The 22,937-nt window shown below is 46.4% G+C and overlaps 10 protein-coding genes across 16 annotated transcripts; 5 read left to right on the top strand and 5 right to left on the bottom strand.

Moving 5' to 3' along the window:
• The first annotated feature begins 7 nt into the window (after positions 1–7).
• Positions 8–3,776, top strand: LOC136183539 (exocyst complex component 7-like). The gene is made up of 27 exons (XM_065970208.1): positions 8–68; positions 128–200; positions 248–313; positions 358–457; positions 515–599; positions 692–797; positions 847–967; positions 1,027–1,053; positions 1,103–1,220; positions 1,271–1,316; positions 1,374–1,401; positions 1,458–1,500; positions 1,556–1,599; positions 1,651–1,723; positions 1,781–1,838; positions 1,889–1,993; positions 2,041–2,160; positions 2,211–2,270; positions 2,324–2,425; positions 2,486–2,552; positions 2,602–2,658; positions 2,709–2,829; positions 2,877–2,975; positions 3,031–3,115; positions 3,235–3,276; positions 3,328–3,461; positions 3,523–3,776. The coding sequence occupies exons 2-27, from the start codon at positions 150–152 to the stop codon at positions 3,626–3,628; spliced, it is 2,064 nt and encodes a 687-aa protein (XP_065826280.1). The 5' UTR covers positions 8–68; positions 128–149; the 3' UTR covers positions 3,629–3,776.
• Positions 3,777–4,155: 379 nt separating this feature from the next.
• On the bottom strand, positions 4,156–8,982 carry LOC136183540 (tyrosine-protein kinase receptor UFO-like). 6 transcript variants are annotated; one of them, XM_065970213.1, is made up of 14 exons: positions 8,846–8,982; positions 7,965–8,534; positions 7,588–7,911; positions 7,455–7,526; positions 7,156–7,394; positions 6,989–7,098; positions 6,769–6,937; positions 6,572–6,708; positions 6,449–6,525; positions 6,069–6,300; positions 5,903–6,021; positions 5,689–5,847; positions 5,302–5,630; positions 4,156–5,253 (listed from the first exon to the last, which is right to left on the bottom strand). In XM_065970213.1, exons 1-10 carry the CDS (start codon positions 8,874–8,876, stop codon positions 6,116–6,118), a joined length of 1,914 nt encoding a protein of 637 aa, XP_065826285.1. In that variant the 5' UTR covers positions 8,877–8,982; the 3' UTR covers positions 4,156–5,253; positions 5,302–5,630; positions 5,689–5,847; positions 5,903–6,021; positions 6,069–6,115. The 6 variants fall into 6 exon arrangements, with proteins under 6 accessions (XP_065826285.1, XP_065826282.1, XP_065826281.1 ...); XM_065970210.1 differs by lacking the exon at positions 8,846–8,982 and having other exon boundaries at positions 5,302–5,454; positions 5,500–5,630; positions 7,965–8,789; XM_065970209.1 differs by lacking the exon at positions 8,846–8,982 and having other exon boundaries at positions 7,965–8,789.
• Positions 8,983–9,089: 107 nt separating this feature from the next.
• On the bottom strand, positions 9,090–12,576 carry LOC136183536 (protein SDA1 homolog). The gene is made up of 24 exons (XM_065970203.1): positions 12,538–12,576; positions 12,376–12,486; positions 12,221–12,325; positions 12,073–12,171; positions 11,957–12,012; positions 11,845–11,899; positions 11,722–11,793; positions 11,603–11,668; positions 11,516–11,550; positions 11,404–11,461; positions 11,161–11,349; positions 11,032–11,104; positions 10,878–10,981; positions 10,762–10,819; positions 10,473–10,706; positions 10,344–10,420; positions 10,197–10,280; positions 10,094–10,142; positions 9,842–10,041; positions 9,661–9,791; positions 9,529–9,610; positions 9,408–9,479; positions 9,270–9,356; positions 9,090–9,213 (listed from the first exon to the last, which is right to left on the bottom strand). Exons 2-24 carry the CDS (start codon positions 12,466–12,468, stop codon positions 9,160–9,162), a joined length of 2,133 nt encoding a protein of 710 aa, XP_065826275.1. The 5' UTR covers positions 12,469–12,486; positions 12,538–12,576; the 3' UTR covers positions 9,090–9,159.
• Positions 12,476–14,265, bottom strand: LOC136183543 (iduronate 2-sulfatase-like). The gene is made up of 2 exons (XM_065970218.1): positions 13,802–14,265; positions 12,476–13,687 (listed from the first exon to the last, which is right to left on the bottom strand). The coding sequence occupies exons 1-2, from the start codon at positions 14,258–14,260 to the stop codon at positions 12,560–12,562; spliced, it is 1,587 nt and encodes a 528-aa protein (XP_065826290.1). The 5' UTR covers positions 14,261–14,265; the 3' UTR covers positions 12,476–12,559.
• A 297-nt stretch (positions 14,266–14,562) lies between these two features.
• On the top strand, positions 14,563–15,455 carry LOC136184008 (synaptophysin-like). The gene is made up of 4 exons (XM_065970824.1): positions 14,563–14,628; positions 14,687–14,992; positions 15,049–15,213; positions 15,267–15,455. Exons 1-4 carry the CDS (start codon positions 14,563–14,565, stop codon positions 15,453–15,455), a joined length of 726 nt encoding a protein of 241 aa, XP_065826896.1.
• A 272-nt stretch (positions 15,456–15,727) lies between these two features.
• LOC136183542 (uncharacterized) lies at positions 15,728–22,895 on the bottom strand. 2 transcript variants are annotated; one of them, XM_065970217.1, is made up of 16 exons: positions 20,236–22,895; positions 20,121–20,180; positions 20,003–20,063; positions 19,889–19,935; positions 19,470–19,819; positions 19,298–19,374; positions 18,925–19,245; positions 18,557–18,868; positions 18,068–18,401; positions 17,829–18,016; positions 17,726–17,778; positions 17,529–17,669; positions 17,429–17,475; positions 17,218–17,371; positions 17,064–17,164; positions 15,728–17,011 (listed from the first exon to the last, which is right to left on the bottom strand). In XM_065970217.1, the coding sequence occupies exons 10-16, from the start codon at positions 17,879–17,881 to the stop codon at positions 15,779–15,781; spliced, it is 1,782 nt and encodes a 593-aa protein (XP_065826289.1). In that variant the 5' UTR covers positions 17,882–18,016; positions 18,068–18,401; positions 18,557–18,868; positions 18,925–19,245; positions 19,298–19,374; positions 19,470–19,819; positions 19,889–19,935; positions 20,003–20,063; positions 20,121–20,180; positions 20,236–22,895; the 3' UTR covers positions 15,728–15,778. The 2 variants fall into 2 exon arrangements, with proteins under 2 accessions (XP_065826289.1, XP_065826288.1); XM_065970216.1 differs by having other exon boundaries at positions 19,889–22,402; positions 22,615–22,894.
• On the bottom strand, positions 18,110–18,801 carry LOC136184006 (uncharacterized). The gene is made up of 2 exons (XM_065970823.1): positions 18,557–18,801; positions 18,110–18,401 (listed from the first exon to the last, which is right to left on the bottom strand). The coding sequence occupies exons 1-2, from the start codon at positions 18,799–18,801 to the stop codon at positions 18,110–18,112; spliced, it is 537 nt and encodes a 178-aa protein (XP_065826895.1).
• LOC136183547 (ribonuclease P protein subunit p21-like) lies at positions 18,819–19,407 on the top strand. Its single transcript, XM_065970222.1, has 4 exons — positions 18,819–18,948; positions 18,998–19,089; positions 19,138–19,220; positions 19,270–19,407. Exons 1-4 carry the CDS (start codon positions 18,874–18,876, stop codon positions 19,383–19,385), a joined length of 366 nt encoding a protein of 121 aa, XP_065826294.1. The 5' UTR covers positions 18,819–18,873; the 3' UTR covers positions 19,386–19,407.
• Positions 19,458–20,666, top strand: LOC136183546 (small ribosomal subunit protein uS8). Its single transcript, XM_065970221.1, has 5 exons — positions 19,458–19,509; positions 19,569–19,710; positions 19,761–19,840; positions 19,903–19,988; positions 20,519–20,666. The coding sequence occupies exons 2-5, from the start codon at positions 19,578–19,580 to the stop codon at positions 20,610–20,612; spliced, it is 393 nt and encodes a 130-aa protein (XP_065826293.1). The 5' UTR covers positions 19,458–19,509; positions 19,569–19,577; the 3' UTR covers positions 20,613–20,666.
• LOC136183548 (protein BTG1-like) lies at positions 20,959–21,938 on the top strand. Its single transcript, XM_065970224.1, has one exon. The coding sequence runs from the start codon at positions 21,002–21,004 to the stop codon at positions 21,737–21,739; it is 738 nt and encodes a 245-aa protein (XP_065826296.1). The 5' UTR covers positions 20,959–21,001; the 3' UTR covers positions 21,740–21,938.
• Positions 22,896–22,937: the final 42 nt, after the last annotated feature.

Genomic DNA, 22,937 nt, shown 5'->3' with positions numbered 1-22,937 from the left:
ATTATTAGATCTTCTCAGTGGTTGGACGCCAGTAGTGAGCACTAAATTAGTTTCGGCTTCTCGCGTCGGTAACTAGACCAAGCTTTGCAAAAAAATCGTTCGCTGTAAGCTGCGGTTTCTTCTCTAGCGTACGCTAGGACGAAAAAACGATGGAGGAAATCGCTGCCAAACGGCGAGGAATTGAACTCAAGCTCGACCAGGCAATTTTTATATACTCTATTTTGGATAGTGCTAAACTTGGGACTAGGATCGATCAGCTCTCGACTCGCTGAAGGCGAGTTTGGGTCAGACGCGTCAGAATACCGATAGCATGGTACTAGCTCGGCGAAATTTCAGTCTACCTGAGTAATTTCCCAGGTTGCCATTCTCGACTCGTTCGAAAACCGTCTTCAGAAGCTGGACGACGCCATCAAACCCGTTCACAAAGAAACCGTTCTCTTGACTCGTCTCCAAGACAGTTTGTCGTCGAAGAAGACATCAGATGTCAAACCAGTCTAATTTGCGCTCTCTATAGACGTTGCAAGGACTCTGAAATCTCTCGATCGCATTATCGGCTTTTACAATGTTGCCTCGTCTGTGGAACCCATAATTAGAGAAGGGTAAGGCCTTAGGGGATTTTTGACCCACTACTACGTCTTCTGAAAATAGACTGTTACATATATATATTTTTTCTTTTTCTTTTTTTGTGTAGACCTACAGGATGTGTAGATCACTATTTGAAGCAAATGGCACGCTTGCAAGCGGCGTTGGATTTTTTCCAAGAGAACAATCCACACAGCGTCGAACTGGCTACTCTTGTAATAAGTGTTGTTATGCTCTTTTGTTTTATCAGCGCTGCTTTTCTAGACGTCTCTTTCTGATCTTGGACGTGACATGCTCAATCGCGAATTCCGAACGCTTTTGAATCGTCACAGCAAGCCGGTACCGGTTTCAACCCTGACAGATATGATCTCAGCACCGGACGACGGTAACTAAGAGAAATTGACGTGTTCTAAAGCTGTCTCTCTATGCTACTTTACCTCTTAGAGGCTATTGCATTGGATCACCTGCCTGGTTGGTGCGATGTCAATAGACGTCATTTTCTTGAAGGCATGTGTTCTAGAAAAAGTAATGGATGATCTGTCTGCAATTGCGAATTGGCTTGCCCGTCACTCCTCCTCGGAATTTATGAATGTATATGCTCAGATTAGATCCAATCAGGTCAAGCGCTCCATACAAGGGTATGCAGCTTCAAAGCATTTCGAATTTCTTTTCATTTCAATTTTACCAGCCTAAAAGATGCATATACGACGACGAGCAGTAGCACCGGAATCGCTGTAGATTTATTCAATCAATCCGTATGTACTGACTGCTTACTTAAACTTTAATTTTAGGCTATGGCAAAGCACAGGCAGACTCCTAGTAAGTGCATTTCCCTATGTTGAGTCATCATAAATGAATGTGAACTGAAAATATAGCATCTGCAAAGGATACTCCGTTGAAACGAGGGGGAACTCGAAAGTGAGAATCGTACTGCATAGAAATGAAACGTAGCAGAGTATTCTTTTGCTTGCAGAGTCACTCAAAAGAGGCTGTCTCGCATTGCTTTTGAATCACCGGGTAACTTTTTAGCACTGTAATTTCTTTGGGCTATAATAATGTTTTATTTAGGAGGAGTGGCCTTGAGTTTGAAGCGTGGCAGCGTTGAAGGCCCAGGAGTCCTAGACCTTTACTCTGATGACAGGTACATTTAATTAGGCTATACCAATTATTAGAGTCTTTTCGTTATTTCATTTTCTAGACTAGAAGGAACTACGTTGTTTTTAAATCAATGTACACTGTTTCTTCGTCTTATGCAGGTAAAATAGCGATGTGTGTTTGTGGAATGTACGTTATTTCCTGCACTTAGGCTGAAAAGAAGTTGATGCGTGACGTCATTCCGCCCGGGTATCACGATCGAATTTTTGAAGTCCTCATTCAAGTTCCGTTCGATTATCTCATCGTCGATGGCGAGGTTATTTTGATAACGTTATCTTTCATTCAATCATGCGTCTAGTGCAGGCTCTCCACACTCAAGCGAAAAAAGCCATTGCAGAGAATAGCTACGCCGAGTTGTTATCCGCCTTACAAATCCTTCGTCGTCTCAATGAGCTTCAACCCGAATTCGCTAATGCTCTCAAGGTCCTATCAATAATTATTTGAAAATACTTGAATAACAACTATTGATGCAGGGACTAAAGGGAAAGCCTGGCAGCCGGCTATCTCTTCTTGCTGAGCTTTTCAAAGGAACAGTGAGTCGGCCCAACATTTGGCCTTATTATATAAGCGCATGTTCTTTTCTCAGTGTCTTGCTGGCTTGAATCAGTACGCGGACTTTGTGAAAGCAGATCCGGACAAACGAACGAATCTGCCTAAAGACGGGACGGTGCACGAATTGACAAGCAACGTGAGTCAAAGTTCCACGAGAGACTGTGTGGTGTTTGAATTTATTGTTCATCGTGCATAGACCGTCAGCTACATTGAACTTTTGCTCGAGTATTCGGACACTGTGGGGCAGCTTCTTGTAGTTCAAGGTTTGACACTTTTTCCCTGAGCCTCAACATACGGTATATTATATTGCAGAGGGAGCGCACGTCAATCCTTCGCTTGGAGCTAAGAAAGCGATGGGCGCCTTTCTGTGTAGGTGATACTACGCATAGGTTTAACGATTAGGGCAATTGGGTTTTTAGACAATCTTCTTGGAAAATTGGGTCTTAATTTGGAACTCAAGGCAAGAGGATACGAGGACATGGCGTTATCCTGTATTTTTTTGCTCAACAATTATCATTTCATACACAAATCTCTCACACGGTGAGTTAGATTCGAGTGCAATGCTGTCAATTGGTATTCTTTGCTAGTAATGACGACTTCCTGACCACCGTAGAGGAGCATTCATCTGACGTTGAAGACTATTACATGCAGTTAATTGGGGAACAGAGGCGGACGTATCAGAAATGGTTTGTGGTGGTATAACCACATAACAGTTTCTCATATCTATTTATTTCAATGTAGCTGGCAGAAAGTAATACATCACTTGTTGGAAATAAACAAAACCCTCATGACGTTGTCAACCGAGGGACCTCGACCTGGTGAAAAGGTATGAAGAGTAGAGTCCTAAGCCCTCTAAATAACTTGGGTGAAGAAATATATACATGTAGCTTAAGTGGCTTATTCATATCCAGGAAATCCTATTGTCATTTTTTTTCTTCTTCTTAGCTTTCCAAGAAGCAACGGCAAGCTATCAAGGATAAGTTCAAGGTATCAAGTCTTTCTGTGGCGTATTCTAAATTTTAGTATGAGACTCCCTAGGGTTTCAATACAGAATTAGCTGACCTGCAGTCTATACAAAAACGTTATGCCATTCCCGACGAGCGTTTAAGACGAAGTTTGCGCGAAGACAACGTGGAATGCATTGTTCCTCACTACACGAAATTTTATGAACGGTGGTGCTCATGCATACTTCAAACCAGAAACGAATTTGAATGTGTTTTTTTTCTGTCTCAGCTACGCCAAGGCTCAGTTTACCAAAAATCCTGAAAAATATTTGAAACATCGACCGGAAGATGTGGAAAGAATATTAGAGACGTCCTTCTTTGATGCTACAGCCTAGTAAGTAGTAGATCAAGTCAAATTACAGCGGGATTTGGTTCGTCCTTCGAAGACCCGAGACGGAAAGCATGATAGAAATGTTGTTCTAAATAGGGCATTGGCCTATCACAGTGCTCTTGTGCGTTTTATTCAATTTTTAGCGTAAGGGACACCCTTCGAAGATGGTGCGACACGCATTCGTCAGTGGATTTTGATTCGCTCTTCTCAGCTCGCTTCAACTGGAGGCTCAGAAACCGTGCATGCTTTACTGGAGTAGTCGCACCACGCCAAATGGAGCGAAGATTTGCTTTCTCGATGAAGAGCGGAATCGTGCTGCATGTGTTACTGCAGGGCTAGTAGTAGCTGGTGCATGTTTTACTAGTAGTAGGCGCATAACATGGCTTACACGCGTTGCCCTCCTCAACGCGCTAGGGTAGTCAGGTTAGATAGGTCAGATAGTTAGGGCACCGGCGGGGTGGTGCACCCCGCGTGCGCTGCCGCCGCCATGGAGGAAAGGGCAGGGTATAGACGTTTTATTTCAATAAAAACGAAAAAACAAACGGACCTCCCCTTCTTTTTCGTGGGCAGTTTTTGTTGACGGGGTCTTGCCCAGGACCCCGGAGCAGTTTTTTAATGATGGGGTCATGCTCAGGACCCCAAAGCCCTATCCAACAAACATTAGTGCACAATAGAAAAAAACGTTCTATGCGTACCTGCGATGTTTACGTTCTCGCTTTGATCCAGTAGCTGTGTATGCCTGCAAATAAATCAAGAAGACGCTTGCAGGCACGTGTGCTGTAGGCGTCGTTCTCCTGGAGAGACTACCAATAAGAATGGTAGCCACAAATAGGAGATGCACGCCGTGAGTGTGGGCAGTTTTCCTTCTCGGGGCCGCACAACCACTTCAGCAGTTGATGTAGGCCTGCCCAGGAGACGCTGGCCTTTTAGACGTTATGGCCTCATACCAAGAGGAGGCATACAGGCAGTTTAGAAGACTGCAACTATAAGGAAGATTGCAAGTCTTCGTGGTCCCGCAGTTGGACCAACCCGTCCTGCCGAGGACGTTGGGACCGCGGTCTACCTCTTCGTCTCCTCCTCCTCCTTCTTCTTCTTGTTGTCGAAAAAAATGGGCTCGCGCGTCAGAACTGCATGAATCAAGTTGACGGCGTAAATGAGCCGTTTTTTTCCAATGAGCCGAAAACGACTAAGGGGCTCCCCGTTCGTGTTTACTTCGATTGAGCGTCAGCAAGGCTTGATCAAGGACCGTGACGTCCGTCAGTTCCTTCGTGTACGCGATAGGACGATATCTAGTCGCGATGCTCGCTCGTTTTCTTCCTCTTTCTACCTCTTCTTCGCCTAAGACCACGTTGCAGCAGCAGGAGCTCCGTTTTTGCCCAAGTGCGCTAAAACTTTGCGCAGGGTGGGTGCGGCTTCCTAACGAACATGCAACACGCCTGCTTCGTCACTCTTTGCATTCTTCTCATCGTTGCAACAGCCCGATGCGACTTCTGCAGCACGGTCGCGCAAGAATGCTCTCAGAACACGACGTGCGGACGGCTGTACTCCAAATTCTACGACGACTGCAATCAGACAATCATCGGACTTGAATCGTGTCTGTCAAAATGCAATGCCAGTTTAACTGCTCTCCTACAAGACCCTATCGGAAAACGATTTCAAACGTGCTCGTGTTCTTACGAGACACCGGATTTCGACTTCGCCTGTGGGCCGCTGCGAGACAACACCCTCTATACGTGCTACGGAATATCGCCGTCTCCGTCCGAGCTCTGCACCGTGCCGACGCCACCACCCTCACTTCCACCGTTGTGTTCGAACGTCAAAGCCGAATGTCTAGCCGACGCTAAATGCAACGTCACGTTCAACGTCTATCTTCACCTTTGCGATTCTGTCATCAAGGGGAGTGCGGACCAGTGCTGGCCGACGTGCAAGAACCGACTCGACGATCTCTACTGCGATCCCATTGGACGAAACTTCCTCTATTGTCTTTGCGATCAGACGCCAGATTGCTTTCTCGAAAAATCAAATACGATGAGGGAATGCTCAGGTGGAGGATATCCCCAATACCCAATTTCGTCGCAGTCGTGCGCTGACGTGACGGCGGCGTGCAAGAGCGACTCAGGCTGCGTAGTCGAGCAATCGTTCTTCGACATCTACTGCGAACATGACCTCCTCGACCACGACTCGTGCTCTTATAGATCGTGCAAAAATCTCTACGCCAATCTCCTAAAAAATCCAATTGGATATCATTATCTCGGATGCTCGTGCAACGGCGACGCACCTTGCAATGCGCGAAGAACGCTCGAGTCGTACTACTGCTTGGGACGAAGCATCACTACGCCGGAAGCGTGCGACAACGTCGTCGAAGCGTGCATGCAGATTCCGTCCTGTAAGAAAAGTCTCGGCGACTTTCGAGGCAAATGCGGCAGCGGCGAGAGCGAGGTTACCTGCTCACCGGAGTGCTTGGATTTGTTTGAAAAATTGCTTGGGAATCCTATCGGTGCACGTCTGGATTACTGTCGATGCGATGCTGCTGATAGCGATTGCCAGGCGGCTGCGGCGAGCATTCGGGTGTGCGCACCGACGTTGAGACCGACTGCAACCGCTGCAGGAACGACTGTTTCTCTTGCATTCTCCGCTGCTTTATTGCTTGTAGGATTTCATCTCGTGCAATGAACACTGTAGAAGGAGAATCTTAGTTTGTGTTGGTTCGTACTAAAATATAGATAACTCATCGTTTCAGCTAGCTATATTGAGTTCAGCACAAGAAAATGTCAGTCTTACACAGTCAAGTATTCTTCAGCTAAGTTAGCTAACAAATAATCACCTACGTCATTGACCAAACACTCAAAGGATGGCCGGCTTTCTGGCTGTTCCAGCCAACAATTGCTCATTATCGCGTATCTGAGATAACAGGCGATAGTTCTACCTAATCCTAATTACTTCTTACATTTCATCAGGACAGTTCACTGGTTTTCCAAGCCGATTTCCCTCTTCAATGAACTGAATGACATTACTCACAGGCACACCAGGATATGGCATTCGTCCCTTCGTCATTACTTCCCATAACGTAATACCGTAAGACCACTTGCAAATCAAGAACGAAATCAGTACATAGTCACTACGCGATGCGAGTTGCCAACTGACCACGTCACTCTTTGTCGTGAATACTCCGTCTACCAATCCTTCCAGAGCCACCCAGCGTATTGGAAGACGAGCTTTTCCCCCCTTTGTAGCCCGATAACAATTTTTTTCTTCGTCTAGAACGCGAGCAAGTCCAAAGTCAGCTACTTTAATAGTGAGATCCCAATCTACCCTAAAACGCAAACAGACTTCATCGTAGGACTACGCTTGGTGGTGTCCATACATGCAATTTCGGGCAGCCAGGTCACGATGTAAAATCCCTTTTCCGGATAAGTATTCCATTCCTTTAGCAATTTGATACCCATATTGAAGAAGTGTCAAGGCAGACGTTGCCTAAAAGAGACGTGATTAGTCAGCAGGAGAGCACTGCAGAAAATCGTTCTACAGTACTTGGCAAATCGTATCCCTCGGAGTCTCATTTTCGACGAGAGAGCACGCCGACGACGTCAATCTCTGTCTTCTCAAATACGTTCTCAGATCTTGCAGGGCCATGTAGGGAAGGAGTACCAAGGGACTGTAGTACCGCTCGTGGTCAGGATTCGAAGACCAGCAAATGCCAATCAACTTCATCACGTTAGGATGACTAAGATCCCTCATTCGTAGCGCTTCGGAAATAAATTCGCCTACCTCTAAATCCCGTAGCCAGTTACTTAGATTTCATTTTTCAATATTTCAAAATTGAATTCTACCTGATTTGGAGGACTTAGCTGCCACGGTCGTCGTTCCGTCCAGCTGGCACATGTACACTTTGCCAAAACTGCCTATCATTGGTCAAACCGTTTGATTATTGATTATTGAATAGAATACCATTATTGTACTGACCTTCTCCAACTTCCTTTTCGATGAATAAACGACTAGGACACACAGCTAAATCACCAATTCGCTCGGCGATGTCAGCATCCACAATGTCTTCCATAGAATGACGAGGCGTGCGCACCATCGTGAAGGAGTCTCGCTTTATGACAGCGGGACCATGATCGTCACGTTTGCTGGAAACTTGGACACGAGAACGCCGGCGAGCGAATTTTCTCGCCAAATAGAGCGCAATCACAGTCACCAAAGCGATCACGCAGACGACCACTGCGACGATAATGCCGGTACGGGCCCCAACCGTCGCCCCCTGTAGCGACGAAAACGTGGGAAATTCTAAAAGAAAAAATATTGACGTTAGAGTAGCATTGCTGACATGCTCATCAAACCTGAAAGTTCGTCGTAGCAAGTCTCGTTGTGTCGAGCGGAAGGAAGATCGTAGCACTCAAAGTCTCTATAGTCGGTATGAATTGCATCGAAGTTTTGAATATGAGCGAGAATGACCGACGATCCAGACGCGGCGACGAACAATTGATGACAACGATGTCGACTTAGAAAAACGCGCTCGCACGATTCCTTGCAAAGACGCGGCATGACGACTTCGCCCGAACTGCTACGCATACAGTCGGGCATCAGGTACGTGCATATGCCCTTAAAAAGCAAAGACGTGCATTGCCTGGGCGAGGAGCTTTGTTCGACGAGCCTTTGAAGTTGCTCGGAGAAGGCCGACATGAACTGAGCAATTCGTTCTTGACCGTAACCGGGTCTCGCGTCGACGAAGATAGTTCGATTGGCTCGATACGGATTGCAGACGTTGGTCGCGTTCTGGGAGTTGAACATTTCGCAGCGGCCGCTTTTCGTTGTGGTAACGCTTTGGGTCGACGGACGTGGTAATTGATAGGGACGCGTAGTGGCGTTGTACGACCCCAATGGCGAGCCGACGACGAGCAAAACGACGACTAAAAACGATTCACGAACCCAGAAAACGAGAATGCGTAAGTAAAATGAATTCATACAAAACGGTGTGTGGGTGCACTTGCTGGCCTGGACGTTTCATTCTCTCTTTCTAACGATTTGGGATCTCTGTTCTACGAGCTTTACAATACAGGGGCTTCGGGGCGCGACCGGTCCCCGTGACGCGTAGGTACGGATTGCGTCGTGACGTCGCGGTCTGTCTACGAACTAAGCCTACTGTACCCTACAGACATGTACAGTGAGATCCTCCCCCCCCCCATTGCCATTGCTGGATATGTATGCGCGTTTTACTTACCACTTGCGATGGCGGAAAAAGGAGTAGCCATTCTTCAACGCTGCAGCTGCTCAATACCTGTGACGTGAAATGGTGCGGGTTGGATCATCGGTTGTTGGAGGCGCAAAAAAGCTTCGTCACACCTTTCATCCGCGAAGTATCTGCTCAACTCAAACGCATTAATTAAAGAGGAGTCTCTGAACCAACGAACACTGATGTCTCCCTTATCGCAAACCTATCTTCAGTCGCTTTGTTGAAATGCAAATAAATCAGAAATGAGTTAATTATTCCAGTATTTATATCTGCTCGATTGTAGTAGGAAAAAATCCAAACCGTTATTTACGGCCCTTTTTGCGCTGGTTTTTTTTCTTTGCCTTACTGGATGCAATCTGCGTGTCAGCGGTACAACGATACACATTGAAGCATAAGGCGTAAAAGTGCGTACTTGCTTGTCCCGCAGCGATCGCTGCGTCTTTCTCCTCAAACCCGTCTTCTGCTTCACCATCATAAAATTCTTCTTCTTCTCCTTTGTCTGCACAAAAGAGGAGTCACTGTGAACATGGAAAGGAAAATAGATACTGACCTTGTTTGAAGTGCTAGCGAATTCGTTGGCCTTTTGCCTGGATCCGTATTTATGCCTGTCTTCACGACCAGCCTAAAACGACAATGATTCCCATGTAGTTGCTCGCGAATACTGAGCTTACCAAAACGCAAGCCTTCCTTGCTTCTTTATCCAGTTTTCGCTTTCTGATCCCGCCCTCAATAGCACTGGGTCGTAAAATCTCCCTAAAAGACCAACGGTCAATTATTACAACGCCTTGTGCACTGTTGTTTACCTGTTCTTCCCGTCCTCCTCATCAGAGTCAATACTTATCATAGTCTTAGCCTTTTTACGAGACGTGGACGGTGCTAGCTCACTCTGAAGCTGGCGCTTTCTAATCAATTTAAAATCGGCCTGACTCAGAACCTAAAGACATAAGCTAATAAGAAAATGCAAAAAAACAATATCCTGCGTACTCTCGTCTGACTGACGATCTCCGCATCAGCAATATTTGAACGTTGTTTTTCAGACGAAATGGCTTTTTTTGCATTTTGTTCTTCGTCGTCGTCTTCACCGTCCCTTTGTTCATATGACTCCGAATCGTCGTCCTCTTCGTCCTCTGCCTCGTCGTCCGAGCTGGCCACGTCTACCCATTCATCGTCATCTGATGCCGGATCTAATAGAGACGAAGCATGGCTATTACAGGAAATTGACGATTTTAACGGTACCTTTTTCTCCTGTTTCCTCTCCTGTGCCAAAATCCTCAGGGCTAATGAGCTAAATACATCAACTATAATAACTCAACGTGCAAAGCGCGAGAAGATCGTCTACTTCTGTTCCGGGCACAAACGAGGGCGCTGACACTTCTCCATAGCTGGGAATTTTCCGATTCTTGCTCGCTTCCGACGGTTTCCCCTATTGATTATTAATAATTAAATAAAAAATTGACCAAGAAGGAAACGAAGATAGATCTCTTACGCGATCCTTCCTATGCAACATAGAACGATCCATCTGCCTGAAAAGTTGAATAAGGGAGCGAGCTGCCATGCGAACATCTACGACAACCCAGACTTTTAGAAGAAAACATCTCGTACGATATTAGTTCACCTTTATTTCGATACGACTTATATTGGGTCAAGTCCTGCAGCAAATCCTCATTCATGACGAGCGGAGCGCGAGCGCAGACTTCGCGTATCGCGTTCAAACCGACGACCATCACCTCGTCGGCGTTTCTCTCCGAAACGAAATGGTTCGCAACGGTCATGAGGGTCGGTGTAATCACGTCAGGAGGGACGAGATCGTGACACGATTGGGCGAGATACGTCAGAAGCTTGGTAACCTCTAAAGAAACAGAGACCCTTTATCAATAGATACAGTACGTATGTGTTGGACTAACCGCGTTGGTGAGGATTCAAAAATCTCTGAAGGTGAGGATAGTAGTTGAATAGGAAGAGCTGATAGTGTAAACGTTAGTTTGACGTACACACCGTGCCTACTGTGTTGTTGACTTACTTTGTGAATTCCTATCAGTCTGCTAATGAGATTCAAATGCATTAGCTTCACTTCGAAGCGTTCTTTGCATTTTTCCAACTTGTGAAATAACTTTTCGGCGAACTCTAGATAAATCCCGAATTGAAAAATCGAGAAATGATTGTATCAGTCTTACCTTGTGGATCATAGATGAGATGAAGAGCCGAGAAATTGAACTGTTCGACGCGTTTCTTTTTCTTCTTGTGTTTCTGCAATCATAGATAGCGTTTTCCCCCCTCCTCGTCATCTTTCTGATAAAGCGTACCTTTAGCGATTCCAACGCTTTCTCCATCTTTCGAGTTCGTTTCTTCGTCTTCTTGCTCACTTGCCCGCGCAACATCACTTCCTTTACGGCCTGCTTCTCGTCAAAATCGTCGTCGCTATCGTCGCTATCGTTCTTCTCGTCGTCGTCGTCGTCGCGACCGAGGAAAAAATTTATCGCAGCTACTAGAACCTATAGAGAAACCGGTTTGAGACGTAACGTGTCATTTTTTCAACAATGAACTACCTTTGTTGTTGGCGAGAGACACGCAGTTGCAACGACATTCACCGTCTTTGCATCATTCCTTACATAGAATCCCACGTTCGTTAAAAGTACGAGTCATTTCCTTGGTACTCACCAAACGTTTCTTCGATAGAGTTCAATTATTACGTCCTAATACGTTAAGCAATATTAGTTAATTCAACGAGACATTGATTGTGCTGACCAAAGATTTCTTTGCTGCCACTGTGCTACTATCATTCAACATGGTATACATGAAATTCTGAAGTTGCTACATAACAATCTCTTTCGTTATTGATTAATGTCAATTTTTTGGATCCTTACAGTATTGAGTCGATTGTCTTTGTGCTTGGAATTGATGTTTTTGATGTCGGCGACAATATGGTGAAACAGAGTCTAGAGACATAATCAGAGTCATAGAAACTCGCTCGTAAAAAAGTGTTCAACTTTTCGAAGAAGCTTGTCTTGACAGCGAAACAACTCGAACGAAAGCTCCAGTACCCTACACAAAAAAAACCAAGATCAGATCAAGCGAATACAGGATACCAAACTTCTGTACCGAATGGGAGGAATAAGATTTTTATTTCTCAGTAGAATCAAGGCTCGGCAGACAGTCTAAAACAGAAGGAAATACTCCAGAAAATGCACGCGGAGAAGAAACTCAAATGCGCCCACCATTCTCAGTTCGTGGTCCAAAATGGTGGCGTGTTTGCGAAGAAGATCGATCAGTTCTCGAGGAAAGTTTTCAAGATGACGTGGATAGCAATGCGCTACCTGCAGAAAAATGGATATTTTCGTGTGCCGCGAGGTTTTGGGCTCGTGCCTGGCTCAGAAACGTGACCAAATCGCAGAAACTTCGCGAATAGTCGGTCGGCTTGAGCAGAAACACTTCCAATTGGGCTGCATAGTGACGATACTGTTGGAGAAACTGAACGAAGCGCGATGAGTCACGGAAGCGAGCGCGAAATCGCGCCTTACTTCCTCTTCGTACGATTCGCGATCTCGCTTGATGAGATTTTGAAGCTGGGGAAGATTGGTGGGCAGTTGATTCCCCGAAGGACGTAACGGCATGCTTCGCTGCAACGCACGCTAAATCAGGGAATCAATAAAACAGATATCTACAAAACGGTATACATGTACCTATGAGTATGTGATCTTAAATCTACGGTAGTGCCTTGTGCCAGCCTTTCTTCAGCTGAATAGACAAGGTTGAAATCAAATCAGCATACTGAGAGCTCGATGCCAAATTATTATCCTCTCTATTGTTCGTAGTGTGATTGTATAATTCTCTCGCGTGAATTTCATCCCATCTTGGCTCGTACTGCTCCGTATCATATCCCACCCATTCCGTGTATCGATACGACTCGGTTCGTATGGAATATCCCATTATTCGAATATTTTCCAACTCGGGAGTATCCGAATTCTCGGCGGGATCGTCAGACGGACGCGGATACTGACTAAACACCGCTTTTTTCCACGGAATCGACAAATTAGTCTGCTTTAGCAGAGGCACAAAGCTCACGCCTTCGGTACAAAAACTGACATCGGCCGATTTGCTAGAAGATTCAGGACAGAGCGGTGGAACACTCAGACCAGCTACCTCAGACAAAGTCGGCATCAAATCAACCAATTCAACAAGGGCGTCAACGTAGACGGGACCACTCGGTTGCCGCGTCAGCGAACGGCGATTCGACGGTAGACGAACGATGAGAGGAGTACGAACAGCAGTCTCAAAGTTACTATACTTGGCCCATTCTTGATTTTCTCCCAACTGCCAACCATGATCTCCAATAAAGACGACAAGCGTATTACTAGCGAGATTCTCGTACTCGTCCAAACCCTGCAGTAGTCGTCCTATTTGATCGTCGACGTACGTGACGCTCGCGTGATAGTGCTGAATGATTTTTCGCGCGAAATCGTCGTCCATTGGTCCGTAGGGAAAGCTCAGATTGAGCGCCGCCACGTCTTCGCGCAAACGCACGTCTGTCCACGGATCCCAAGCGACGGGGGGCAATCCGGGCGGATAGCGTCGATTTTCCGGCAGGGTCACGTTCTCGATCGGATGCAGGTCGAGATAATGAGCGGGAAACTTCAACGGGATGTGAGGCTTGTGATAGCCGACGGCGAGAAAGAAGGGAGTTTGACTCGTCGCATTCCGAGCGAACGACTTGAACATCTTCAAAGCGTAATCGGTGCTCTGTATGTCCGGTAAAGAGCCGCCCGGTTGCGAAGCAACGTCGACAGGACAAAGAAGATTCATGTGAAGCGAACCATCTTCATTGGGACATACCTTGAAAGAGAAAGAGAAAGCAGAGATTAGAACGAGTCATTGACAGTCCGAGTCTCTATCTTTACTGACTGTACCCTACTAGACCAATGTATCCTACAGTCTAGCCTATCATACTTTTGCCATCTTATAAGCTTCCGTTGGCGGATGCCATGTGGGAATAGACCAACTGTACGGATAGTCGCTGCACGTCGAGTTCGATGTGCAGAATGTTTTCCCGATCGATACCGCGTGATAGCCGTTCGTCTTGAAATGCTGGGGAAGAGTCGTTAGATTGCCAAGGCGACGCCAAATCGGTTCCGTGTCGTTGTTATTGAGCGTCTTTGTCGTGTCTGGTCGTCGGCTCGTGAAGAACGACGTGCGACTTGGCGAGCAGACCGACTGTTGCACGTAGGCGCGCGTGAAAACGAAGCCGCGCGAGGCGAGAGCATCGATGTGAGGCGTTTTGTGAGGGCCGCGCGGATCGTAGACGCCCAGACTAGGACGCAGGTCGTCGGCGATTATGAAGAGAACGTTGGGACGGGCGCGCGCAAGAGGAATACTAGTAAGAATGACGAGCAAAACGAAGACGGTCATGTTACGTCACGTGACTTATTACTAATACAGTGTGTACTCACCGTGTGACAAAATTGACACTCCTGAGTTCCTCCTCCGAAGCCTCCAGAACTCTTCAGAACTTCCACAATCCGTTACACCAAAAATAAAATATCGAAAAAGAGAGAACTAAAGGTTTTTTAGAGAGAAGAGCAGGTGCCGGTGACGTCAGAGAGATAGTCGACTTGGCCAAACCCAGGGGCATACCAGTAGTCTCCGCCTTCATTGTCTGCGCGTGCACCTACCACCTTTTGTCAGTTGTGTCGTTTTGATACGGACGCTTGATGGCCGTCGCTCATCGCGCTGCAGTGTTCAAAGAGCCTCGCGGCTTCATAAAAATCATCCAACTGGTGCTCGGCCTCCTTTCGATCCCTTGTAAAGGGACCCCAATCATGATCCTTTCCTAAGGTCTTCGTCATTGTCGCATTTTCCGTGCTCGCCAGCTACAGGGAGGAAGTGAAACTCGGAAGCAGCGTCAACGGAACGTTTACCGTCAAATACGCATTCGACGACGACGATTACTTTTTTAATTTCATCTCGAACGTTCTTCCCACGCACAGCTCGTATCCGAGCTCGACGGGTCGATATCGAGCGAGTGGTAGCTTCTACGAGTTCGTCGGGATCGTCGCCTTTCTCTACATCGTCGGCATAAGCCTCTGTTACGCATTTTTGGAAGTCAAACTGACGCCGGAGAGGCGAAACAAGTTTTTTCTCGTGCTAGGTTCGCCGAGATCGACGTGCATTCGTTTCGAGAGTCGTTTTCGTGATAGGATTTGATTGTGACGGCTGTGATGGCCGTCTTCTGGTTGATTTGCAGCTCTGTATGGGCGAGAGCTGTCGACGGGATACGGGACGTCGTGAACGAGATCTACGTGAGTTTTGGACTCAGTGGGTCTACTCCTCGTCCTTCGTACGGCGTTCTTATTGTCGTCGTCGTAAGGCTTCGTTGAACGCCTGATTGCGCTAACGCCTAAGGCATTTTCTCTAGATTCTAGGCTTCTTGAATTTTTTTCTATGGGCCGGAAATTGTTGGTTTGTCGTCAAGGAAACGAAGTGGTATCGCCGTCGCGGAAGCAAGTCGTCCTACGTTCAGAAGGAAGATCTCAGCGTCAAGCGGGAGACGGTGACGACAGGGGAACAGGAAGAAGCAGACGAGGTTGCCACTGCAGCACTGTAACGTCCCTAGACTCTGAGAGCGCAGCTGAATAGATTAGAATTTAGATATGACATACTCATGATTCTAATCATACCTTTGTGCCGACGTCTTGTCTTGGGAAGTTGATCTTCACTGAAATACCTTTTTGGTTTTGTCTGACGCGCCTGCATTTTCTTGATTGCATTCCATGTCTAACACATGACACCGTTGTTTCTGGTCTGCAAATCGAGTAGGTAGTAATAGTGGCTTGCCTGTACGTCACACAACTTGTTGTACTACTTGCAGCGGCAAACGATTTCAAAAAAACCATCAAATTTGTACAAAGCAATGCTACAGATAAGCAGTTACACAAAATAGCGATAATAGGCATTCCAAGGCCAAGGCGTCTTAAAAAGTAGATCCAAAAAGCACGTTCCGTTCGGAAAGAATTGCATAAACGAAAAGAAGGGGTACTGACTTTTAGGCGGACACTGGGGCAGATTGAGGTACCTGACTTCCACTGTCAAATGAATTAAATTGTTCTTCGATACTGCAAGTACAAGGCCATCATTGAGCTTGAGCAAGCTCCAGTAGTCAAAATGTTTTTTCATGGTAGAATCATTGCCAGAAGAAAGTACTGATGTAAGCCACTTGTTATAACCAGCAGAGTAGGGAACTAATTTCGCTCTGTAGCCCAATCTTTCTTCAGCAACTTTTCCCTTTCTTAGTTCAATTGTTGGGCACTGCGACGGATAGTGAGGCCAAGCCCAACAGTTTGGAGGATGATGTGCCTTTAGGCGGGCCTTATGCAAGATTTTGTTTGGTTCAGGTATGAATGAAAAAAGAGTTCCAGAAGCAGCGACAAAGGCGTGCGCTCCAGGCAGCACTAAATTGTCGTCAAGAGATGGCAATATCTTCCAGCTAAGATGTTCTGGGTTGAACATCAGTACCGCTCTGCTTTTTTGCTTTTTCCCCTTGCGAAAGACATATCCAGCGAAAACGAATATACTCTTTCTGCTGACAGAGACTCCAGGTTCTGTCTTCCCTATTGGCAGAGGAGGTAGAGTTTCCATAATTCTGTCATTAAATCTAAACATTGAAGTTTCTTCCTTTCCATCGAATTCACCACCTACTACGTAGAAAAGCTCGTTCATCTCCACTACTGAAGCCCCTATCTTGCATTCAGAATAAGTAGTAATATCTCTTCCCTTTATGCTCCATTCTCTCTTTCCATCAGCAAAATAATGAAATTCAGCAAGAAATCGGAGACATCCCATGACATCAGAGAATACAGCCCAGGCAGTGTCTCGTAAGGAAAATATCGATGAAAATTTCAAATGCGGCTCACCATACTCAGTAGTAGCAATAGAAAACGAAACAGGAGTTTCTTTAACGTTGACTGTACTTTGGCGACCGCGAATTGGAATAGTATCAGACATAAAAAATGTTGAAGATCCACGATAGCCAAAAAGGATATTCCTGGACGATACCAAAGCTATTCCAGCAAGAGGAAGGTCTGGAACGCACACACAACAGGCGTTAGAATCGTTTGAAGGACAATGTGGTCGGAAACCCACTGAAGGAAAGGTATACCAGCTCTATAGGTAAACGTTTCGTTTCGTAGAATTCATCCTTTGCTAAAAAACTTACTGCTATCGTTTCCGGCGACTTCAAAAGAAAGACCCCATAATAGTACATCCAATAAACCGTCACAGAACCATAGAGGGTCACCAAGAAAAACACAATAGCATCTACATGATCACAAAGCATATTCATGTACACAAGCTTTATATCTCAAACCCACATGTAAGCTCAAGGAAAATTCCTCTCAAAATTTCCACACGAGAAAAAAATTCCCAGCTTTCTTCAAAATTTTGCGGCAAAGGCACGCTCCTATAAATAACCATAGGAGCTGAAATCGTTGACATTTTCCTTCTGTGCCATTTTTTTCTTCTTTTCTTTTTAGAGATTCCAAGTTTTACTACAGTACTTAAAAACTAGCCTGAACAGCAAACCTTTTCTGATTTTGAGCTTTTGGTTGACTGAAGGTCATGAACAATTTCTAGTAATAAAATTTACCTCGCTATCATGCGATTGCAAAGGTAGAATATTCACCGGAAAAGCTTGGCCGGTTTTTGGCCTGCAAGTGACAGCAACGCTTTTGAACCGATTCATACAACAGAGGACACCAAGCAGATGACTTTGGAACGCCGTTTCCCAATTGAACAATTTTACTTTTGACAACAGACAGTTCTCCTACATTTAAGTGCAGCAGTCAGAAAGCAAAGACTATGGCAACAACGTAAACCCACCAGAATACGGAACTTGTTTCCTTTCTCTAATTTGCCACAAGATCATGGCATAGCTGTTGCAGCAAAAATGAGTTGGCGCTAGACTATAGTGAAGATGACTTACCTATATACATCTGATTTAGCAGCTTCACTAGGGTTAACGGTCAGCGTTTCCATGTACTCTGATGAATACCTTTCAGGAGCAATAAAAATAGTAGTTCCTCGAGGTTCGCTTCCAAAGGATGAAGATGACCCATGACTACTGGTTTGGCTTGACTGACCTAAAACTTTGGCCAAACCAAAGTCAGTTATCTAGGAGCAAGAGATTAGAAACCTAATAAAAGCGACTGTTTATGTTTCAACCTTGCAGATAAATCCATTCCCTCGTTCTTGCGTAAGTATGTTTCATGGTTTTAGGTCAAAATGAAGAATAGGCGGGTTTTGAGAGTGCAGATGATCCATTCCTTTGGCTATTTGCAGAGCAATCTCCTGACGATTGGACCAATTTTCTATCTTTTCTTCTATCTTTTCTTCATGTGGCTCAAGAAGCAGATCGTGAAGATCTTTTCCATCAACAAATTCAAGTAGAAGAGTGTATTCCCTTGGCTCATCACAAAGTCCAATCAAGCGAACGATATTGGGATGCTTTGTAATGGACAATAAAACAGCAACTTCCTTTCGCAGTGTTCGAACCTCACTAAAAATGCAAAAGAACGTCAGTGCAAAGTGTTCCCTTTGCACAGCTCAAATAGCGCACAAACGTGTACTATTAGGAAGAGACATCGAAGATCTAATTGCTCCACCACCGGTCCTCTCTACTCATTTTGTAGCACAGCCCACGCATGTGCTTACCCAGCTGTTAGGCGAACCCTGTGATTTTCTCTTTGAAAGAAGACTTTAGCAGCAACTACTTCCTTTGTCTTTGTTAAACGCGCCTTATACACGTCGGCGAACGCTCCGTGTCCCACGTAGTCTTCGGCATCGTCGTAAACAAAGTCTTTGCGAGCAAATATCTGACTTTCGGGCAGATCTTCGAGCACTCTTAGCTTCCGTTTTCGCAGAACTGTCGACGAAGGTGGCGTGTTGGATGAGAGCATAGCCGTGAGCAGGGACTCTCTTGAGCAGGGACCTTTGAGCTCAGAGTGCGTACGCTAGCCTTGTTCTCTGAAATGGAAGCCCCTGAATTTCAGCTAAAAGGAATTCAGAAGCGCGAGACGTACCAACGAATGAACTATCTGTGTCAAGTGAGAGTTCTCGAAACACCGGAGCTTGCCTAAATCATCTTTTCTGCAGGCTTCGCATCTTGTTTTTCTGTTTTCTCCAACTCTGTCTCGATTTTACGCAGAAACGATGAAAAAGACAGCAAAGAAGCTTGTGCTGAGAATGTAAAAAAAGAGGTTTATCTGATAAACTCACTCAATCTCCATCATTAGGCATCCTCGCGTGAAGAAACTCATCTGTAAATCGTGCAACGCTTTGCTGGTTCCTGGAGTAACAAGCAAAACTCGGATAAGAGGTGTTTTCAACTTGAAATATTGAATCTAGAAAATAATCTCGGTTTGCAGGAAAGCGAGAGAAACATATTGTTGTTACATGTCTTCAATGTGGAAAATTCAGACGGCAAAGGAAAAAGCACGGACCCCAAAAGCACAAGACTCTTGTTGATAATTCTGAGCGATAGAGAAACAAAATAAAGTTTAGTAACGCACTCTAAGAGCAATCGTTCGCGTCCTCGTATTTCCTCTACGCATGCGCGAGTGCCTACCTTGTGGACGCTTTCCCGAATCCGACCGAATCGTCTCTCTGTAAGCCGTCGAAGGCGCGAAACTGGTCTAGAAACCCTAAGAGCACCTCCCTATTAAAGGCTCGAACGATGGTCCGCATCAGTGTTCTAAACGACGCTCTCCGATCGATCCACAACGCGCAGAAGCGCGGCAAACGCCAAGTACTGATTCGCCCCTCGTCGAAAGTCATCATCAAGTTCCTCCGAGTGATGCAGAAGCACGGTAAGCGAGCTCATCTGACGCGAACACGTTCGAACGTGCGCGACGTGCAGGATACATCGGCGAATTCGAAATAGTCGACGACCATCGAGCTGGAAAGATCGTCGTCAACCTAAACGGCCGCATTAATAAGGTAACAAGCAGTTCGCAACGTAGAAATCGTTCTATCGGATAGACTAACGCTGTTTCCTCTAGTGTGGTGTGATCAGTCCAAGGTTCGATGTCGCCCTACGAGATGTCGAGAAATGGGTGAATAATCTGTTGCCATCGCGTCAGTTCGGGTACGTGTATATACGTTAGAAAGTCGGAGCGGGTAGGGTACTGTAGAGAAGATATCTTATAGATGATCACTCTGTCTGTGAGACTGTAGTTAGTGATCAGCCTTTATCTTATCATTTCAGTGGAAGCGGGACCTTCTGTTTGTGAGCTTTTTTAGAGGAAATGATTTCCTAAAGTCTCTGACTACGGATGTACTAAAAGAGAGTCTTGTTATCTTGATGCCACTAATAGAGAATTCGTGTTCAATACTTTGTGCGTGATAAAAGCGGATGTCCGTCGAAAGGGGGTTTCAGTGCATGCAAAGACACCTCCCTGTAGAGGAAGACCGTTCCTGTTACTAAATGCATATTCTCGGATGCGCGCTCCTACGTCACGTCCGATGATCTCTACCCATAGCGGATGTGAAACTTATCGCGCGCTAAATAGAGCGACTGAGTCGTTTGTTTGCCTAAGTAACCGGGAAATATGTTTGTGTGCCCGGGGAACGATGCGTCTCAGTGCCAGTTAACTCGTGATTATTCATTCCCTTTAGGTTTCTTGTACTGACAACGTCAGCGGGAATAATGGATCACGAAGAGGCTCGAAGGAAGCGAACGGGCGGGAAAATACTCGGATTCTTCTACTGATAGCGCGTTTGCTTGTACGTTGAATCATTAAATAAAAACAGCGTTCCCAACTTGCGCACGCGTTGAATTGTTCTTTGCGGTTTTGACATGCCTACGCGTGACCCGCTACTAAATGGGGAGTCGACGTAATGTCACCTCTTAGGGTAAATTTGATTACGCGGTTAAGTGACGTCAGGCACGCGAGAAGTACGGCAATGACGCAAGTGTTCTTCGTCGTGAGGACGCGAGCCAATCAGAGTTCGGGTTATTGTACAGGCGACCAATCAGAGGTCACCTGATTAGCGTGGGTTGAACCAAGGGAGAAAGGTTCGGGGGATTCCACTTATAATCCTCCCCTTGGAAGCGAAAGAAGATCATTCCACTCTGAGTCGTCGCTTTCGTGTCGAACAATGCACGTCGAAATCGAGATCGCCGGTGATTTTGTCGTATCATTCCTCACCGATCTATCGATGGAAAAGATCGAAGAGCTCCACTACAACCTATCGAAGATCCTCACCGATCGCTACGAAGGCCACTGGTATCCGTCGCAGCCGACCAAAGGAAATGCCTATCGATGTCTCAACGTCGCGCAAGGCGCCGTCGATCCCATTCTCAATCGAGCGATACGACGATCGGGTCTAAACCCGAACGAGATTCGCGGGTACTTTCCCGAAAACTTGAGCGTCTGGGTCGACCCGAACGAAGTGAGCTATCGCGTCGGCGATCGGGGCCCCACCGAAACGCTCTACTGCGAATCGAGTCAACGCGCGGGCACCGGCTACGACTTCCCCGCCGTCGAACCGAGTCAAAAAGTCGCTGCGACGTCGGGATATTCGTGGGAAAGCCCTCGGGTCGTCTATCGCGACTACGCGCCCCAATTCGACTCTTACACGTCGGCCGAATCGTCGTCGGATAGCGAATATAGCGACGACGGAAATTTCGTCACGTACGGCGGAGAAATGTTGAATCGACACGTCTTCGCGACCGCCTACGGCGCGGCTAGTCCCCATCATCGATCTCCCTCGACCGTGGGGGCGTATCAGTTGTACGACGGAAATGGGCACGTTTCCGGGTATTCGCCTCATCATCATCATCACCATCACGTGATGGGCGGAGAAGTTTCTCGAAAGACTACCGTCGTTTATTAGAAAAGTGCCTAAGACGTCAATTTTATAGTCACATTGTTTATGATTCGCGATCGTTCTGTGTAAATTTTTTTGCGCTATTCGAATCCGCAGCGAGACCGCAGGGGAGGAGAAACTGATGTACGTACAGCTAAGAGCACGTTTTGAGATCCACTTTTCGTGGGTTGATACGAAATAAAATCGAGATGATGCATTGAAAAAACGAGTCAGTACACGGGTGGTATTATTTGCAACCATAGAACCGCGGCGCGGGCGGGGAAAGGGCAGGGTCACAACAAAAATAAGGATGCGTTGAGAGAAACCGCAATGGACTCTTATCTGTTTACCTTCACGCATCCTGGGACGTTATTGGAACCCAGTGAGCAGTCAAATTCGGTCTGCTAATCGGATGGAGTTCGCCTGTATCGCTCGAACGAAACAAGGCACCTGTTTTTTTTGCATAACCATATTAGGAGACCCACCCCTCCGGAGCCGCCCCTCGCCCCGCGGTGTAACCGCAGATTCATAACCTTTCACGGAGCGGCTTTGACCGCTTTGTGACGAAAAGAGAACAAGACGCTTCCGCCCTTGTTTGGTAATTCGAGCGCGTTGTGTCGTGTATAAGGACCATTCAATGATAATGTGCACTTCTCAGGTTTGCTACCCCCCGCCTGCAACCGCGCGTTGCTACGACAACAATGAACCTATTCGACTATGCCCATTGAAAGAAGCCTATCTTATCCTATGAGCCAGCTAGTACTTAGAGGCAGGGATGCCTACACCGCATAGGAACTAAACGGCTAAGACTAAAAGGATCAAGCGTGTGACAAGGAGGTCCAAATTAGCTACCAAGAACTGTGGCCTAGCGGGGAGACGTCGAAAATGCACCCTCGACTCACTCGCACTGATGAGGATTCTCAGTTCTCGATAGGAAATTCTGTCTCCTTCTCGATGCCCGACCAAACAACTTGCGTCGCAATCGGAGGCACCAAGATGGATGCAGTGCCGAGAGAGACTAGTAGAGGCCGAGTTTCAACTTTCCATCGTTCCTGCTGTAAAACGGCCGCAATCGACAAACGCGAAGAGTTCCAGATGTACAAAAAGCAGTGATCAGGCTGTCGAAGCTGCTGTATGAAGCCACAATTGCTCTGTAAACGGATTTTCTCTCTTTCTTCGGTGCTGATAGCGTGCGCTATTTGGCGGCGGCCAGGGCGGCGGCGAA

The sequence above is a fragment of the Oscarella lobularis genome, chromosome 2, assembly GCF_947507565.1.
Source record: "Oscarella lobularis chromosome 2, ooOscLobu1.1, whole genome shotgun sequence".
Taxonomy (NCBI): Eukaryota; Metazoa; Porifera; class Homoscleromorpha; order Homosclerophorida; family Oscarellidae; genus Oscarella; species Oscarella lobularis.
The sequence above is the reverse complement of the archived record's forward strand: the minus strand, read 5'-3'. Positions and strand labels throughout refer to the sequence as shown.

Coding starts and splice junctions, on each gene's coding strand:
- LOC136183539 (XM_065970208.1), top strand. CDS start 150: ATGGAGGAAATCGCTGCCAAACGGCGAGGAATTGAACTCAAGCTCGAC. Junction 2,161..2,210: donor AATTCGCTAATGCTCTCAAG/GTCCTATCAATA, acceptor CTATTGATGCAG/GGACTAAAGGGAAAGCCTGG. Junction 2,830..2,876: donor ATACACAAATCTCTCACACG/GTGAGTTAGATT, acceptor ATTCTTTGCTAG/TAATGACGACTTCCTGACCA.
- LOC136183540 (XM_065970209.1), bottom strand. CDS start 8,589: ATGAATTCATTTTACTTACGCATTCTCGTTTTCTGGGTTCGTGAATCG. Junction 7,912..7,964: donor TTGCTACGACGAACTTTCAG/GTTTGATGAGCA, acceptor TTTTTCTTTTAG/AATTTCCCACGTTTTCGTCG. Junction 7,527..7,587: donor CGAAAAGGAAGTTGGAGAAG/GTCAGTACAATA, acceptor GACCAATGATAG/GCAGTTTTGGCAAAGTGTAC.
- LOC136183536 (XM_065970203.1), bottom strand. CDS start 12,468: ATGCCGTTACGTCCTTCGGGGAATCAACTGCCCACCAATCTTCCCCAG. Junction 12,326..12,375: donor GCGAATCGTACGAAGAGGAA/GTAAGGCGCGAT, acceptor CGCTTCGTTCAG/TTTCTCCAACAGTATCGTCA. Junction 11,669..11,721: donor AAGACAATCGACTCAATACT/GTAAGGATCCAA, acceptor ATTGTTATGTAG/CAACTTCAGAATTTCATGTA.
- LOC136183543 (XM_065970218.1), bottom strand. CDS start 14,260: ATGACCGTCTTCGTTTTGCTCGTCATTCTTACTAGTATTCCTCTTGCG. Junction 13,688..13,801: donor AAGCTTATAAGATGGCAAAA/GTATGATAGGCT, acceptor TTCTCTTTCAAG/GTATGTCCCAATGAAGATGG.
- LOC136184008 (XM_065970824.1), top strand. CDS start 14,563: ATGGCCGTCGCTCATCGCGCTGCAGTGTTCAAAGAGCCTCGCGGCTTC. Junction 14,629..14,686: donor TCATAAAAATCATCCAACTG/GTGCTCGGCCTC, acceptor TCCTTTCCTAAG/GTCTTCGTCATTGTCGCATT. Junction 14,993..15,048: donor GGCGAAACAAGTTTTTTCTC/GTGCTAGGTTCG, acceptor TTTTCGTGATAG/GATTTGATTGTGACGGCTGT.
- LOC136183542 (XM_065970217.1), bottom strand. CDS start 17,881: ATGGAAACGCTGACCGTTAACCCTAGTGAAGCTGCTAAATCAGATGTA. Junction 17,779..17,828: donor GCTAAATCAGATGTATATAG/GTAAGTCATCTT, acceptor TTGCTGCAACAG/CTATGCCATGATCTTGTGGC. Junction 17,372..17,428: donor AAAGCTCAAAATCAGAAAAG/GTTTGCTGTTCA, acceptor ATCTCTAAAAAG/AAAAGAAGAAAAAAATGGCA.
- LOC136184006 (XM_065970823.1), bottom strand. CDS start 18,801: ATGCTCTCATCCAACACGCCACCTTCGTCGACAGTTCTGCGAAAACGG. Junction 18,402..18,556: donor AGGGTTCGCCTAACAGCTGG/GTAAGCACATGC, acceptor TTGCATTTTTAG/TGAGGTTCGAACACTGCGAA.
- LOC136183547 (XM_065970222.1), top strand. CDS start 18,874: ATGGAAGCCCCTGAATTTCAGCTAAAAGGAATTCAGAAGCGCGAGACG. Junction 19,090..19,137: donor AAGAAGCTTGTGCTGAGAAT/GTAAAAAAAGAG, acceptor CTCCATCATTAG/GCATCCTCGCGTGAAGAAAC. Junction 19,221..19,269: donor AAGCAAAACTCGGATAAGAG/GTGTTTTCAACT, acceptor CTCGGTTTGCAG/GAAAGCGAGAGAAACATATT.
- LOC136183546 (XM_065970221.1), top strand. CDS start 19,578: ATGGTCCGCATCAGTGTTCTAAACGACGCTCTCCGATCGATCCACAAC. Junction 19,711..19,760: donor CCGAGTGATGCAGAAGCACG/GTAAGCGAGCTC, acceptor CGCGACGTGCAG/GATACATCGGCGAATTCGAA. Junction 19,841..19,902: donor TAAACGGCCGCATTAATAAG/GTAACAAGCAGT, acceptor TGTTTCCTCTAG/TGTGGTGTGATCAGTCCAAG.
- LOC136183548 (XM_065970224.1), top strand. CDS start 21,002: ATGCACGTCGAAATCGAGATCGCCGGTGATTTTGTCGTATCATTCCTC.